Source organism: Anser anser (genome assembly GCF_964211835.1).
Source record: "Anser anser genome assembly, chromosome: 4".
In the NCBI taxonomy this organism is placed as follows: Eukaryota; Metazoa; Chordata; class Aves; order Anseriformes; family Anatidae; genus Anser; species Anser anser.
Window position 1 is genome coordinate 21,290,929 of NC_139724.1, and position 18,101 is coordinate 21,309,029.

The window sequence follows — 18,101 nt, forward strand, 5'->3', positions numbered from 1 at the left end:
CTGGACATCAGGAAGAGGTTCTTCACTGAGAGGGTGGTTGCACACTGGAACAGGCTCCCCAGTGAAGTAGTCACTGCACCAAGCCTGTCTGAATTTAAGAAGCGCTTGGACTGTGCACTTAGTCACATGGTCTGAATTTTTGGGTAGACCTGTGCGGTGCCAGGAGTTGGACTTGATGGTCCTTATGGGTCCCTTCCAACTCGGGATATTCTACAATTCTATGATTCTACATGCTAGAAAGAAGGTATAAATGCAGCTATGAACATCACCTCCTTGCAATTAAAGTCATTAGACTTTGGCTTTTTCCTTGTGACTACATTATTTTTGTGTCTTCAAAGATAAAAGTAGTCAGGCCAAAGAAATTACCCCAAACGCTCATGCATCAAACCCAGCTGCTTAGCATATTTCATTACCGCACTGACTTCAAAAATACTGAGCAATTTAAACCTGCAAGCCACTTGGCTTTAGCGAGAGATAAGTGCCTGAGATAAGAGAAGTGTAATTGTTCAATGTAATTCTGCAGCGTGTTTTATATAAACATTTGCTAACACTGCACTTCGTATATTTTGTTTCAGAGTTGCAAAATTCTGATGAATATTCCAGCATTTTTTGTGGCACATTCCATTAATTTTTCCAAGTCCAGGGTTCCCCTTGATGATAAATTAAATAAAACACCATACCCTCAAAGCACCAGTGGGGCAGTTATGCTTTGCAACAGAGACAACAGCCTACAGGCTTCTGGGAGTTACCCAGCTTATGCCTTTTCACTGCTGAGAAGACGGGGGAAATCTTAAACAATTTGTTCCTGAAGAGCTCTGAAATTGGGATTAACAAGATAAACCTTTTGCTCGTAACAAAATGATCTGGGTGTAACCTAACACGGTATTTTTTCCATAATCTAACTATTAAGTAAATTAAATGCTCTGAAGTTAGGGCCCCTATATGTTTCTTGGATACTTTTTTAGGGGGCCTGGTTTCACGATGTTGTCTCTCAGCCCCGTGCTATCAGTTCTTCCACCCCTGACTCCTCAGTCTCTTGGACAATACCAAGCAAAGGTCTTCCATCCCCACAACTCTCAGTGACCCATCACAAGATCTCCCGAAGAAATGACTGAAGCCAAAGCTCAGCCAAACAAGGAGACATCAGAGCACCCACAAGGGAGGGAAGCTTTATGAAAGAAAGCCACAGGAAGCAGGGCTTCAGAAGCTCCACAGCTCACAAAAACTTCCTGGTTTTCTTGACCTCAATTGCTACTTGTGAATAACTGCTGGGGGTAACCCTGCAGCCTCCACTCGGAGAAGTCTCCCTTTGAACACTAGAGCTTACCGCCCGCTTCCAGACGTAGAATTACTCTCGCTTCTCCTAAGTGTCAGGCTCTGGTCCAACTCCCTGCCCTCCAAACCACTGGTAAAATCAAAGGGAGAGACTGCCACAAGGAGATGGTGGCAAAGGACAGCTCAGCATAAGAGAGAATGGTAAATTCTGATGTCACACTGTAGCATGACCTAGCAAGGCGTGGCACCTTACCACAAAATCTGGCTCCTTACCCCAGGTTCAGAATTGCTTACACGACTCAGCAAGAGCCACTTGAAGCTCCAGTTCTGCCCCTTCCCTAACCTACATAACTTTGACAAAAGTACCCCGGAGTCTTCATCTTCACCTCCACCCGAGCACCAAGCGCTCCAGTCCCCTAGCGAGGAGATCACCAGCCTCCAGGTGCATGCAGGACCAGGCTAAGCCCACCGCTTTCACACCACCACCACTAACGAACGGACGATTACACAGTGCTGATCCTTTAGAGGGTCACCTAGTGAAGTTCAATTTGTTGCCTGCCTTTCTGTCTGAAGAAACTGTTCTTCTGTTGGCCAGAAATGGGCCGAAGGACCTTCCTTTTGCTCTCATGCTAAAATAAACTAGTAACAACTCAGTTAACATCAACAGAATTGCACTCATATGTAACAAAGAATCAGGCCCCATGACCTATAAGGTCATTTTCAGTGATCCTATAATTAGAAAAGCCAAATTAAAGATTTAACATTTGACCTTTGCTGTTGCTTCTAGGTTGGCTAACACAGATTAAAAGTATATAATTTTTTCAAGAGTTCATAAAACATAGGTTTTACTTCCCGTAAGGAACATTTGACATGTTGTTATTGTGCACTAGAATTTAAAATGCTAAAATTTTTAATATGTAATACTAATTTCAGACTCTAAATCATCTGCATGGGAGTTACTCAGTGTATTCTGCCTAAGAACACACTTGAAAGAGATTAGATCACAGGCTGGAGTGAACAAAAAACAATCTCACGAGAACCTGAGTGGTACAGTGGTGGTTAACAACACTTCTGCAAAGCAAACAAGAAGTGACTGATTCTAAGATTGCTGAGACTGAAATCTTATTTTTTTTTTAACTATTTCCTTAAATTTCATCACTTTTCTGTCATTTTTACTGTTTTGCATCCTACATATATTTTCTACCATTTGCATTGTTTTTCCAGTGTTTGTATTTTGGTCTTGCTAGGAAAAACATCTACAACATCAATTATAATTACTAACAGCACGCACATCTAAATTGAACACCTGCAGATATATACAAAGCATAAACAAAACGCACTCAAGGCTGGTATAAAATTTTGCCTCTCCATACAGAATACATGAAATGGACATGCTCTGATGCTACATTAGCAAGTGGAATATAAAAACTTCAGCAGAAGGGTGAAGATTAAAGACAGCAATCTTAAAAAGCACGTAAGTATAAGGTAAAATGATATATAACATACATAAATATATTTATGCTATGTGCATTAATATATGTACATACGTATAAATGTACACACAAACATACAACCTTTACCTGTTCCATGAAGTGAGATTAAAGAGCTCCTTCTGCTTTCCACCATTTGCCCTACACCAGTTTCCGATCTTTTGCCATGCAGTGAAGCTAACCTGCAGAGTGTCTGAGTTTTGGGCTTACACTTAGCTTTTCCTGGTGTGTGAGACCAAGAAGCAAGCAGCAAGCACCCATCTTCCGTGTGAGCTCCTGGAATACGTGGGGGGAATGGAAAGAGCACTGCAGTTTTCTGAGCAGCAAGAGCGCAAGAGGAAATAATCTGAATGGTAACAACAGAAGGGAGCAGATGCATCTGAAGGTGGACGTGGCCCACCAGCACCACCAACCAACACATTTGCTCCTCAGCCTACCTTCTGCCCAGCCCCTCAGTACGTGCAGCGGTTATTTAGCACACACACAGCAAAACGATGACTGCCATGAACGTTACGGAAGCTGCCTTGAAGCACCAGGTGCCGCACAGACAGCACGGCTGCCGTCCCCAGGCAGCCCCGGGCCTGGCTCAACGCGTGATGGGGGAAACATCACTGCAGTCATCTCCAGCCACGTCTGCACTACCCACCCGAAATCTACTTCAGAAAACACGTTTCTATGATGTCGGTGAACTAATGGGGCTGGAGATATAAATCTGATGTATACAGGAGATCACCGTCTACAGCACCTCTGCAGAGAGATGACGGCAATGGGACGGTTCAGTGCTCTGGTACCATTTTCAAAGGCGGCCTAACTGCCAAGCACACGGGGGCAGTTCAGGCCTAGGTGCAAAACCAGGTAAGTGGATTTTAAAACCTGCACAGTCAAATTTACTGTCCTTCAAAGATGCTGAACAGTTGGTTCCTGTGAAAATCATCAATTTTACTGAGACTTGCAGCATGTCACAACCTCAGGAAGTCAGGCTGGGAAGTTATGGCCTTTCCCTGTTAGCTGAACAATTACTTCTCACCCAAGATTATTCTTGTGAGCCAGCCAACGCCTTCAAAATAAGGAGAAGGAATACCTTGAAGATATGAAACGTCAGGATCCACTTTTGCAGTACTTCCTCAGGACCACTCTGTCTCGAAACAGCAGTTCTAACTGATTAATAAGTGGAAGACTTGAAACTGGTAGCGTCTTCGCACCAGACCCTGCTCGCAATGTGAATCAAGAGTTGACATTTTTGGAATGTCAAGAGTTGATATAACAAGAAGCTTCTGCTTAATGCAAGCCTTTCATCTAGGCATGTGTCACCTTCGAGATGAGACAGCTCATGATGCTCAGGATTCGAAGGGGAAGGGATGGGAGGGACTAAGGGAATAAAACAAACTGAAAGCAGGAATAAGTGGAATCACAGAAATAATTGAGCAACTGCTCCTTTCATGACCTCACAACCTATCTTACTTAAATAAAGAATGTGTGATGACATGCATACTATTAATACCCCAGTTAGAGGAATCTGGAATTTGTGCGTGTTGTATCTGGAGAGAGAGGATTGATGTTGCCTCTTGACCTAGCGGCTGATATGTTGCTATTCCACCACCAAAAATACCAGGAGCCTCAAGAACTTCTTCACAAGCACATATATTCTTCGTTTGTGAGAAATACTGTGAAGCAGGGCAGGACGAGATCTAAACAAGTATGGCACTGATAAACTCAGGGCTGCCAAGGGGCAGCTCCTCATATAGCAGGCGAGCAGTTGTCACTGTCCTAACATTTCCACACATACTGCAGACTGTACCTGCAAGAGAAACTTGCTGAGGGTCACTAAACAAACTGCATCGCCTGAAAAAGCTGGAGGCAGGGAAAGTACCACATTGCTCTCTTCCTCTTCCCAGGGCACCTGTTTGTGGTCATAGTTGGAGATAGCATAGGGTGCAAGACGGACCTTGGTCTTACTTCATACAGTTACTTTTAAGTTCTCACCTCAAAAAAAATCAGAAATTCTTTGGTATATCATCACAGAATCCCCAGTTTTCACACCATTTTTCCTATCTAATCTCTTGAACTAGCCAGCCTTTTTGTCCTATCCACCCTCCTTCCAGCTCTTGCACTTTTTTTCATACACCACCTTTGCATGGCAACATATACCAGAGTGGGTTTGGATTTTTTTTTCTTTGTTCTTCTGGTCCCCATGACAAAACAGCCTTTCTAACATTAAGCACAACAATCGCATAACACATGCATCTAGGAATACATACCCAGGTCAAATGTTCCAATCTGAAAAGTTGGGTTTGAAGCTAACTTGCTACCAGAGATAAATGACAGTTCCCAAAGGTTGCTGCACTGCCAGACAGTTTTGCCTCAATTAGTGTTTACAGACCTTGGTTAGACACCAACCCATGAGTAAAATCAGTCAACACAATTTTGTATGCTTTTCTTTTTGAAATACACTGTCCTATTCAACTGCCCCATTAGCTAGCGAATGAATTACAACGATACAGGAAGGTAAAGCTTTTTTCCTCAACTTTTTAAACTTACCTTTTCATTATTTAACTCTAAAGGCATGCTACAGTGAAACACTTCATCTTACTTATGTACATTTCTTGATGTAAAAAAGTGAAAACTCTTGGGAGAAAAAGGGATAATCATGAAAAGCTGAGTGCACTGTATTGTTGCATGCATATTACTCTATTTGGAAGAATCAGCAGTGGGATGGAAGCTGAATGAGGTTATCTTCTGGTAGGCAGAAAAAAAGTTAAATCAACTATTACCCTTTGAAATGAACTCAGAGACACTCGAGTGGAGAAGCAATGGTCCTGATTTAAATCCAGTGAGCTAAATGACTTAAATTGAAATCTAAAGGTGAGCTGGGGGAGCCTACTTCTCGTGGCCTGAATGCAAGGATACACGCCTGCTCCAGCAGAACAGCAACGCTGACCCTGATTCCTCTTTTTGTTCGCTGCCATCACACCCGCCCTTGCTTCTGGTTAGCCTGTCCCAGTTTCTCTGGCTTTCCGATCTATGACCCTTATTCAAAGGCAGACTTCAATTAAAAGGGAGCATTACTCAGCAGTTAGAGCTATTCCCTCCTCAGCCTTTATAATTCTCCGGTGTAGGCAAAGAATACATGCAAGAGAGACAGGTACACACGCTGTCTGTGGAGGAGCAGCAGCGCTGCTGGCAGGTAAGATTTCCTACCTGAACAGTCGGACAAAAATTTGTGTACTTTTCCATTAAGGACAGAAGGGGACCCTTGGGGACTCGGTGTGCATTCTGGTGTATAATGAATAGCACATCCACACAGAGACCACTTTTGCAACGCTAATATTTAGCAACATATAAAATGTAATAAATACGCTTACATAAACTATCATTTACTCCGCTGGATAGGGCAACACCAGAGACCACATATCTGATGAAAAGTTACTGCACACATCTCCAGAATAAACAATTACCTATCTAGCTAGTGCACTCTCTCGTGAAAAGTGGTAGTTAAGAACGTGCTTTCTAAAATGAGGTCTCCAAAAGACATCTTAATTTTATACACGTAGTTACTTGAGAATATTTCCTCAATTAAATGCAGAATTAAATGGATAATGCTGTTAATAATATGCTTTAACTTTCGGTTAGCCCTGAAGTGGCCAGGCAGTTGGGCTTGATGATCTTTGGAGGTCCCTCCCCCATGAGCTGAGCTATTCTATTCTATTCTGTTCTGTTCTATTCTATATTCCACAGACTGAACCTAAGATTGGCTCAAAAGAAAACATCTAGTGATTTTAGTAAAAACAAAACAAAAAAAAAATCTGCAAAATGTTTTGAATTGGCCACATCTCTTTCCAGAGAACTTCTACCAAGGAGTTCAGATACTGAGACTTTATTACAATGGTTGGAAAAGTACAAAAAAACTTTTTTTTTGCCTCTTTATTCTGTGAAAACATTCCAACTAGGTCAACTCTTACGCAGAGACCCCATGCAAATATGATTTCAAGCTTTCACTCCCGAAATTGCGTGTGCCCCACGAGTGGACAACCAACAGAAAGGCCGGGCTGCATGCCAGCCGTGAGCCCTGCGGCTCCCACCCACCACCCAGGCTCCCCCTTAGTCAACCAGCCCTGAAGTTAACGCAACAGGATGAAGACCCCCATAACACGAGTGCCTTGGGTGAACCCTCCACGGTCAGTGCCTCTGCCCTCCGTCTCCCAGAAGAGATGCTCTGCAGCCATGCCCAATTTGCACCTGGGGGTTGCAGCTGTTTCAAACTTAGCGTTAAAACCAATAAACCTTTTCCTCTTTAGTTTTTGTTCCCTCTACCCACCCAGACGGCCATGCAGGATTTACACCTAAAAGCACAAAGATCTTAAGAAAACCTTGTAAAAATATTTCCATTTCACCCTGCTTAAAAAAATATTTAGATTAAGGCTTATGTGTAGTAAAACAAGGTCACTGCATGATCCAAGAATGTAAATTCTCAGGAGAGCAGAATTAGAATTTCCTAGGAAAATAAGGATTGCTACTTTGCTCTAAAATGCTGTGGGAATTTCAGAGGCGAAGTGAAGTACCACACTGAAATTCAGTCCATCATCTTTACTTGCCCGTGAGACAAGCAGCTCAATTTATGGCATTTACAACGTTATCACGTATGGTCAGAAGTTCATCCTCTGAAACTAGGTCACAGGTCATCAACAGGAAATCCATAGGAAATTATGGAGGAAATTAAAAGAACACAAATGGGCATGAAAACTAGTTTACATAATCTAGGTTCTCCCAACACTGCTTCCTGTGTTATGATGTACTCAGCTTTCTTACTGAACTTGGCCTTTTCCAGGCCACATTAAGTAAGGATTGCTGAATTGTCTATTATATTCTTTGTGCTTCAAAATGCCGAGGTCAAATTCACTACAAAGGGCCATTCAATTTTTCCTTTAAATGATGCAACTGGGACAGAAAACAGTAGCAGAAAGAGGTGCTTTTAGACCACTAAGTGCAGGTTTCTAACCTGCATATGGGTGCGCGAGGTGCTTCACGGACCCGCACACCAGGCAGAGGACAGAACCCAAAGTGAGGTACAAGAGATGCTCTTTGCTACCCATCTGCTACCCATCATCTTACTCTTTTGTGTTGTTTTCACATCCTATCAGAACTAATAAAACCATCAAGATATATTTGTTCAACACTAAAACTTGATTTTTATAATAATAAATTGTGCGTTTTAGCTATTCCCTACAGATATTGCTCTCTACTGAAGGAACAGGAACCACTCCTATAATTTAAAAATTGTAGGAATTGCATCTTCTACGATGTGTTGAAAAGCAGAACTACCTTCGGGTTGTGAGGAGTTGGTCAACATGGTAGAAGTGCTAACAGTACATAACAACAGGCACTCCACATCATTTACTGCTGACACTACGAAGGTTTCTTTTCCGGCTTGCACAAAGGAGAGATGGAAAATTCCTGTGAATGCCATGGTGTCCAAAGGCTGATCAGAAGGGAGAATTTCATTTGCAGAACAAGGACTTCTCTGTTCACACTGAATACACCTGTTCTGGATGTTCATTCTTAGCCACCATTACCAATTCAAGGCCTGGGTTGCGATAGTCCCCCTTTTGTGACAGGCAGCCTAGCAGCACAAAATAAAGGATAGTTCTACTGAACAGATGACCACCTAAGTGTACTGAGCTGCAGAAATGGTTCAAGAGCTGCAGAAAGCAAAGCCAACCAGTGACACAACTGGGATCACCTCCCTCACCTCCTGGACCTCCTGCTATCTCTTGAAGGAAGGGGCAAGGAGAACTTGCTAGGCTTTCTACAGCGAATTCAAGCCTGCTGAAAATAAGTTTTCTTTTTTTTTTTTTTCAGTTACCTTCTGCAGAGTGCTTTAGAAGCTGCCAACAGACCCCAGGGCTCTGTCTAAACTAGACTGCGCTACCCACGCCACCGCCCTGCGTGCCCAAATACGCTTCCTATAAAGTTGGGCCTTCCTTTCTTCCCATTCCCCACAGCCTGTTTGTGCAAGAACAACATCATCCCAGTGCCTACATATCATCCAAGAGCAAGATACAAAATAGCACTGGTAGAGTACCCATTCAGGTCTCATTTTCTACGAATACTACTCCTTCTCCTTTTTCTGGTGCACATAAAACCCACTGGTTGGACAGAATTGCATCAAGTATTTCTTAGATACTTCTTACAAAGGGCATCCACTGTGAACATCTAAGCCCAGATTACATCCACTCCACCGAACCACCCAATATCCAGTTTTGATAGTTTATCAGTAGCTTGATCATTTAAAAATAATGCAATGTATTGTTTTAATTTTCAAGAAAAAAAAGTATTATTTAGAAATTCTTACACAAGCTCTAAGTCAGCTGACAATTTGTTATTGTGGCTCTAATACTGCTTGGCCTTTTCCAGCCAGGTAAGAGCATGTTGAGGAGGAAGAGCCAGGAATAAACTGTACCTGAAAATATTTTCCAGCACTGCTTTGTTTCAGTCACAGGCTGGGCATCATGGCCCAGCATTTAGATGACAGGAGGCTGACTCAGCTTCAGTGCTATTCACGGTAACACTCTACAACCTGCTATGGATTATGAAAGTCACCCTAAAGAACCTCCACAAAACAATGAAAAGGAACCCCAGTCTTTGGAGGATTTCTAGAGCATGCCTAGAAAAATATCTTCCTTTCATTCTTCTCACATGGTTCTACTTATACTTCCTTTAACCGTAAACAGAACCTTACAAAGATGGTAGTTTACTCTCCACTTACTCACTTCTGTGCAAACGAAGGCTTTTTGTTGCTCACAATTGCACAGGTCACTGGCCTAAACCAAGGTAATCTGCAAAATCCTCACATTTCAGCCTCCTCCAAGAAGTGATGCATTTTGCAAAGATGTGGCTGCAATTTGATTCCAAAACGGCCAGTATTCAACACCCTTCGGGTTTATCAAAACTTTCCAACAAAGGCGAAGTGTAGCTTCTGCACCTGTGACAGCTTGGGAGCTATTCGTGATGAATCAGTGCTGTGTTTGTTCCGAGCAGTTGTCTGCTCTTGAAAGAGGAGCCTCCCGTATCATCAGTGAGCAATCGTGATGTCTAGTGTGCTTATAATGAGCTACTTCAATCACAGGACTGCAGGAAAACACACCTGGAAACGCACTCCGATTCAGAAGCGGATGACAACTCTGCACAAACGCCCTTTGGTGACCCGATCCTGGTGCCCCTCTGCACACCCTGACCTGGCCCAAGGTTCACGTGGCTGAGCACAGCCAACACAGCCTGTGAAAGTGAGAGGGATCCTGGTAGCAGTGATGGAGCCTGGGGAGGAAAAACAACCTGAAACTTAGCCCTGCAGGGATGAGTGCTTTGAAACGAGACGGAAACATGAGCAAGTCTAGGTAAGACAGACACACACACAGCCTTCTGTTTCTTTCTTGTATTCATTCCTCTTGGATTTTACTTCTACTGCCATGAACAAAAAAGCTGCTCTGGATCCCCTTGCTCACAGGTCTCAGCAGGGACGCAGGTACTCCAGTGCAGCTTGCTCAGCTGGGAGGATGCACAGCCCATGCACTGTCCAAAGCTTGGTATAAGGGTGAAGAGTCAGGGATATGCAGAAAACATCTTGGTACCTGCTGGGAAAGGACCAGGCCTGCAGACAGTGGTGTAGCTGACAGGTATGACAGCGTTGCACCAACAACCACAGGAGTGAAAACCAGCGCTCTCTCTGCAAAGGGTGGTCAGACAAGATGTGTTTCGTACTCCCTCTGGCAAGAAACCACAGGGGGAAATCAAAACTAGCTGAAAATGATGCAAAAAAATGAGTGGCCAACGAACTTATGCAAAGTTTGTGTGGTCTGAAGCCAGGAGCAGAATTAGGCCCTCCTCTCCCCTGACCAGGACCCAGTGAAAGCTCCTGCTTCTCTTCCCAGGTAAGCGGATGCCCCAGGGGCCAAAATGGACTGGAAGGCAAAGGCAGCCCAGAAGCAGCTTCCCAAGCAATAAGGCAAGCATAAGCCCTGAAGTAACTGAACGGAGCCACCCAGCTGGGTTCCCAGCTCAGCACAGGCCGAAGCAAAGGATGCAAGGCAGGAGCTGAGGGGCAGGAGCTCTGCACGCCACCAACACCCACCCGCTCCTATGGTTTTATGGTTCCGGGACTGGTCTAAGACAGCCTAAGCTACTCAGAACTCAGGGAGGCAAAGAGATCACATTACTGTTAAGCAGACAAGTTGGAAGGTGTTTCTTAATGCCACACGGAGAGAAGAAGAAGGTGATGCAATCCTGATTATTCCATTAAATATTAATTACAATACAGCTACTTTCAAGCTAGAACATATTCCCGTAGATAACTGAACTGAGGGACAGGAGAACTGAACGAGCTCCAAGGCTTTGTGTAGATCTGTCATTTCTCAATTACGTTAAACTGCCTTCTTCAGATCACACACGGTTATCTCCAAATATTAATTTTTATTAGAGTCAGAAGTTGAAGCTAAGGGGCAAAAAAGAGACTCAGGATTCTCCAATTTGCTCTAATCTGACTCTCAAGATCCTTCTTTCTGTTCAAGAAGGCTGAAGAGGCAGCCCTAGACCTCCCACCAAACACCCTTGAAGCACAGGGAGGTATCCCTTCCTCCTAGGAATCCTAATTTGCACACAGATAACATCAGTCGGCTAGCTGGTCAGTGTTACCTCCTTTCTCGCCTTTCTCTTCTGCTTCAGCTGGGTGATGAAGCTCCAGTAGCTGCACAGCAACACTGAGACTGAATTTCACCATTCAACTTCAGAGCACTGAAACACGTGCAAGGAAATTTTATAGCAAAGAGCAATAAAGGCATTGCAAACCTTTTGGAAGGTAACCTTCAAATAAGCAAGCTCCGGAATTAGCTTTTACCGTTGTGGAGAGCTCGTCAGACATTCCTTCGTTCTGCATGTGCTAGACTGTTACCCTACACCGCCCCCACCCCAAATTGACACACCACCTCCAACACCAAGATCTTCAACCAAAATAGCTCACCAGAAGCTGCAGAAGAAAAAAATATATATATTTCTCTGCAGAGCACTACTCAGTTCTGGTAACGTTTTACGCCTGGGTCAACCACAGCGAGCAGTTTGTCTCCCCACCGAGAGAAAATCCAGGATTTCCCTTCTTTATTCAGGAGGGGAAAGAAAAAGAAAAAAGAAAGCTCTGACATTTCAAACGCTACACGGTATTATTTCATGGGACCTTTTGGAGCCCTCGTTCCTGAGTTCCAGTAAGTTTCATTCTGCTTGGCAGTTTTATATGATTTCTTTATTTCCCCTTCAATTAAGTAACAATCCATCAAAAACATCAAGTACATCTCCCCCTTTCCAGCAACTTATATGAAATTTATTGGATTCAAACTTTTCAACATCTCTTTTCAACGCAAGGTCAAAGCTCTACATTGTTGTAGTTTTCTTTTTCAGTGTTTTTTTTCCAAGTCAGCCCTCCACTGGGAAATTAATATTCAGCATGAACAATGAACTCCTTGCATGGCCTTTGAACCTCGTGGTTGCTAGGAGGCCTAAAGAAACCCTCGAGTACAGCACATTTAATAGCACGTATCAAGAGATTATTCAGCGGTAAAAATGTGTGATTTTCTAAATTCCCTGCCTTTTTTTTTCCCTCCTTACTTCCATCTCCCTTGATCTGTCAAACAATCTCTAAATTTTGCATGAACTGCATCTGCATCCGCAGTAATTTTCTGCAATTATGGGCAGTTTGTTCCCAAAGTATTGAAAATGTGACTGCTAACCACCGGCGCTGCTTCTTGTCAAATAAATACCAAACTGGTCCTTTACTCAGCTTTACTGAAAAGGCTGCTTAATACCGGGTCTGCTTCACCACGCCAGCAGGAGGTCTGCACTTCCCCTGCCAATGGGGTTCTGCTTAGAGGCTGCATTTCCCCCCCCAAACCAACACCATTGCTCAGTATTTCTGTGCTGCTGAAAGAAATGTATATATACATATATATGATTCTCCATAATATTAATGTCTCAAGCTTTTTAGCATCTTACTGAAGGCCCTTTGACTGTTTGCTTTTTCGTATTTTCCTAACCAGAGTAATTGAGGCAAAAACCCAAGGTTTCTTTCCCACCCTCCACCCCCACCCCAAACAATGCGGCATCTAATTAAAAGAGAACCACAACAATGCTAATGGTGATGAGGTTAAATGGTTGGATAAACAGAATGCAGCCCTCTGAAAAGCCCATGTGTTTCAGGACACTTTCTCCCGTACGACATTCTGGGTGACAAAGAACGTGTTTGTATTCCCCATCCCCACAACTTTTATGCCAGAAGACTTCCTACAGGTTTCCTGCGAGGAAGAGAGTTTTCTTCAAGTACCCAGAAGTGTTTAGATACAGTAGCCCTTCCTCCCAAAACTAATATTTGGAAAGGCAGTGGACAACAATCCTTTAAAAATAAATCAATGTGGAAACTACCCATCAAGAGAGAACAACCGCTTGTCCAGCTAGACGCCAACCAGGTTCCCTTTAAAGCACTTCTGATTTTAATTTTCAATGTAGTATCCCTCCAACAACTTGAGCAGGTTGCTCAAACTGAACATGACATTTGTCCTTCTTCAGTTGTTGCAATTTAAATCAACACGTTGTATATTCATAAATACAGCACTCCCGGGGTCCAGAGATTACCTTAAAACATTTGTAGCACATTTAATATCCATGGGCCCCCAAAGACACAGGTATCAGCCAAAAAACGCAGGGTGACACATCTCATTCTGAAGATCACTAGTGCTTGACCACCTACTTGGATTGCATCAATCTTGCCAAGATAAAGCTTTTGCAGAGCCCAATTTTCCCTGAAGAATTAAAAACAAGCAAAACCCACACCACTTGGCACAAAACACTCCTGTGAGCTCCTTCTCTTTTAAATACGGTTTTCCACACTGGAAGAAAGGCCTTGAAGTACTGACTTCAACAGAACTGACACAGCATTGTATCTTTACATTACGAATACGAGAAAATCCACGCAGAACGACCAAAACCTTCGCAATTTGGTCAGGTCTGGCTTTGTAGCTGCTTTAAGAACCTGCAGCACCAACAAAACAAACACCCCCCCACACACACAACCATTCTCATTTTCTTCAGCTGTTCAGGCATAAATTATACTTGTCATTTCCTCTCGATACGTGGCTTCCCAGGAAAGGGGGGGAGGGGGGGGAATCAAAATGACTACTGCCAAAATAGCGCAATTTTCTTACACAGGCAGATTTTTTCAATAAAAATGCGTTATTTTTCCCCTTTTGCTTGGGGTTAATGAAAGAACGGTCACAAGACATTTTTAAAACACGAGAAACCAATCCTGGCCAAAGAGATCTGTTTATTAGAGACAGAGATAGTAAAGCGAGCATTTAACTGACAACCACAATCTTTGGCTCAACCTTCACAGCAGAAATGGGGAGGGGGGGGGGGGGGGAGGGACAGGACTGGAAACGTTTTCAGTAATGCATAATAAATACCTTCGTTTTCTCCCGCTCCCTCTTTTTCTCCTTTAAAGGAATCTGCCTACTCAACCTAAATTGAGCCTTAGAGGGAAAACGTGCCTTCATGATAAATTGGAATTTGACATCGTAGTAATGAAATCTTATGTCCGATCGTCACAATAAGCAGGCAGCAGAACAACAAAGGAGGTTTCCAGGATTTTCTGCCCCCGTCCCCCTCCCCATCAGCATTTTCCCAAGTCTTCTTTCTGGTGTTTATGAAATGTCTGGATTCCAAGGCCATTAAGATGCATTTCAGGATGGAGCAGCTTCCATTAACACTACTGAGGTTTTCTGAAATTGCACCAGCACTCTGTCTGAGGCCAAGCCTCTCCCTGATGCCTGCCTTTCCCTGTGCTGGTTTTTGTTTTGTTTGTGCTCTCTCCTCCCCATGCACAAACATGTTGGTGCAGTGTCCATTATTTCCCTACAGCCTCCCCTGAAAGCAACGACCAGATGGACATACATGCACGTGTGCGTTCGTTCCCCCACATACGCGGCTCTGCTCCCCTTCTACACCTCGAATAATGAATGCAAACGTGTTCACAGTCATTTTCACCAAAGCATGCTTTGCCACTGCAGAAACACACAGCCGAAACCTGGAAAGCCTGCAGCAAGGCGAGAGAGCGTTTGCAGTCACAGGTGACCCTCTTTCCTTCCCCAGCAGAAAAACACCCCAGCGCAATGAGTTAAACTAGAGCTAACTGCATTAAAAGGAGACCGTGTGAGGCAGCAGTAAATATCCAGCACATGCTCTTATGCACAAAAGGAGCAAAGGGCTCCATGCTCTGCGCACCCAGTCATTTTTCTCTGCCTTTGCACGGCGGAGAGACATGACCGTTTCTCCCATGCATTTATTTCACCCGACTAATAGATTTTAAACACCATATTGCGAGGGCCCTGCTGTGAATCTTGCTGAGGTACAAAATGGTGGATGTATGCTTTTTTTTTTCTTTCCTTTTTTTTGGTGCATTATTCATAACAACTTACGCTCCCGGTCGCAGGCTCCCCTCCGTACCTATTGCCACAGCCCTGCCGGAGCCGCACACCCGCATCCCGCCTCGCAATAAAGCGGCTCGCACACGCACACACACACACACACGCACGCAAATTATGTTACAAACCTGATGTCATGTAGCCCCGTGATGCCTGCGAAATAAAAGCTGGTGGGAAGTGTTTGTGCAGCCGGTAGTCCTTCTCGCTGCGGGACCTCATGCGGTCGGAGGCCCGGTCGGAGAAGTCGGAGCTAGGCCAGGCCCTCCGCAAGGTCGTACTCCGCGTCTTCTTCATCCTGAGGATGCCCGAGCCTAATCCTCCCGCAGCAGCAGGGGCCAGGCCTCGTGGCTCGCCGGACACACGACGCCTGGCATCAGCCTAGCGCCGGCACCGCCGGGGCGCAACCTGCGCCCATGTTGCCGCCACCTCTTCTAGGGCGCGGGCGGCAGGTCCCTTCCCCTTTTTTTTTTTCCTCTCCCCCTCGAATGATCCAATTTTACACACGTCCCACAATGCATTACACTTCATTTGCAAGCGGTCCGGCTTATAGCTTCCAGATTCGTGGGGAGGAAAGGCACATTATGTGGCTTCTCAGGCAAAAAAAAAAAAAAAAAGGAAAAAGAGGAAAAAAAAAAGAGGGGGGGTGGGGGGGTAGGATTTGCAGCGTGAACGCTCCGGGATCCCAAACAATAGCCCGATTCAGCCTAGCAGTGCTTAGCCAACTGTGAGCCGCGACACAAAAGACCCAAACAAATTAGGAAAACCCCACGGCCGCCGGTTATGACCCGAATCGCAGCGCGCCGGGCGCTGGGAGAGGCGGCGGCAGCTCCCGGCACGGCGGCAGCAGGAGGAGGAGGAGGACGGGGAGGAGGAGGAGAAAGAGGAGGGGAAGGAGGAGGAGGAGGGAGCGCCCGCAGGCGCCTCGCCCGGCCGCGGGACCGGCGCAAGCACCGTCACCCCCCCCCCCCACCCCCCCGCCGCCCTCAGGCACCGCCGGGGTCCCTCAGGCTCCCCGCGACATGGCGCCGGTCCCCGGCCCCCGGCCAGGCGCTCCCCCGGGCCGGCAGCGGGCGCGCAGGCATTTACATACAAAGCCCCCTGCGCTGCGGGTGGCCCGGCCGCCTCCTCCCTTCCCCGCCGCCCTCCTCTTCCTCCCTCCTTCCTCATGAGCCCCCTCGGGCCGCCATCCTGCGGCCCCGAGCAGGAGGGGAGCGGGGCAGGGGGTGGTGTCCCCAGGGCATCCATGCATGCAGCCCCCCCCCCCCCGCCAGCTCGCCCAACCTCCAGACATTTTCTCTTCTCCTCAGGGCTAGGTGGCCAAGACCCGCAGCTCGCCCAAAGGTGGCCTGGTGGGCCGTGGTGGCCCACAAGGATCTCCCTTGTTTGCCCCATGGCTCATCCCATGGGCATATGTGCCTGAGCACCAGGCACCATCTTGAAGCATTGTGAGCCTGGCCTGCTGCAAAGCAGGGGTTTGCCAACCAAAACCACACCAGGGCACTCAGTTCCTTCTAAATGCAGCTAATAAATTACTTGTGTTCACATTTTTTTACATATAATTCATTAACCATCCTTACTGCAAGGATTGTCACATTTCTGAAAGCATGGAAAATGAGAGGACTATAATTTTGACAGTAATTTAACACCTTCAGTAGTGTCAAAACACGGAAAGGACAACACTCAGTGAGTAGGACATAAAAGCCAACAGACATGTAGACGCTGTCCCTTCACGGCCACGAAGCATGGGGTTTATCCACCAGCATCCACCTCAGCTGGCCCTGCCCTACCACCAGATGACACACCAGAGAGTCATTCAAGGTTTCCTTTGTTTCCAGCCATTTCACACAATATACAAATTACGAGAATGAAACCCAGCAAGGTCTTTGAAAATGAAATACTTTGGAGTCCTTTCTCATCTCATTCATCCTCATTTCCTTCCAATGGTGTGAAAAGCCATCAAGAGCTACATGTTTCCATTGATGCTCTGTATACTGGTAGCAACAGGCAGAAGTAACACAAGCAAAGAAACCTGGCCTAGAGCACCACTATTGAAAATGTAAGATATTTTCCATCGTGCAACTTACTCATCTAGCAATTTTACTCATCAACCTACGCAAGGCTTATAATAGACCATGTTTTCATCCTCAGACCTGAAAAACCATAAGGAGAACTTCTAGAATCGTTCAACTTTTCCAATCTAAGACTGAGGCTTGAGTAGATTGGTTAGCACTACCTAGCTAAGTCAAACCTAAAAAACCTACCCATTTCAGCAGATATAAAAGCAAATTAAATTCTATCCAAGAGCATAAACTCTCCTACTGTCTGAACATTGAACATATGGTGGCCACACTGTACAAGTGGTTGAAAGTAGCCTGTAGTTGGCCAACTAATGTCAACCTACGTCTGAACTAAACTCAATTTTTCTTCTACTCTAGACACAGCCCTAGATATCAATCTGTTCCATTAAAGAAGAGACAAGAAAAAGAGGCATAACCTGAGATGAGACAAATAGGAATAAGCAATGAGGAAGAAAAATGAGGTCAAAAAGTAGGAATACAGAACAGAGTGGGGTGGGGTGGGTGGGGGTGACAAGACCACAGTGATCCTGACACTGGCTTTCTGCATAATTATTCCTAACTAAAAATACTAGAGTCTAGTTTTAGGGCTAATCTAACAAGAATCAGATCAGGGACAGCTCTACCACTGACAGAGCTGTGTGCCCAACCGTAACCATCAGGCAAAGCACCCAAATCCCAGTGCTTTTATAGCAATTTGCTGAACAGTAACAAACTAGTGACAGTGCACAGGTTAAAGTACTTTTAAG

General features: G+C 45.0%; 1 protein-coding gene across 5 annotated transcripts in view; it reads right to left on the reverse strand.

Moving 5' to 3' along the window:
* STOX2 (storkhead box 2) overlaps positions 1-18,101 on the reverse strand; it is a 147,415-nt gene that overhangs the window by 59,744 nt on the left and 69,570 nt on the right. The window contains exon 1 of one of the 5 annotated variants that reach the window (XM_083835105.1): positions 15,406-17,822. The exons of 3 other annotated variants lie outside the window; for them this stretch is intronic. In XM_083835105.1, coding sequence (XP_083691231.1) covers positions 15,406-15,571 — 166 coding nt within the window. In that variant the 5' untranslated portion in view covers positions 15,572-17,822. Of the gene's footprint in view, positions 1-15,405; positions 17,823-18,101 lie in introns of those variants that run through there. One more of the 5 variants, XM_083835107.1, reaches the window with a different exon arrangement.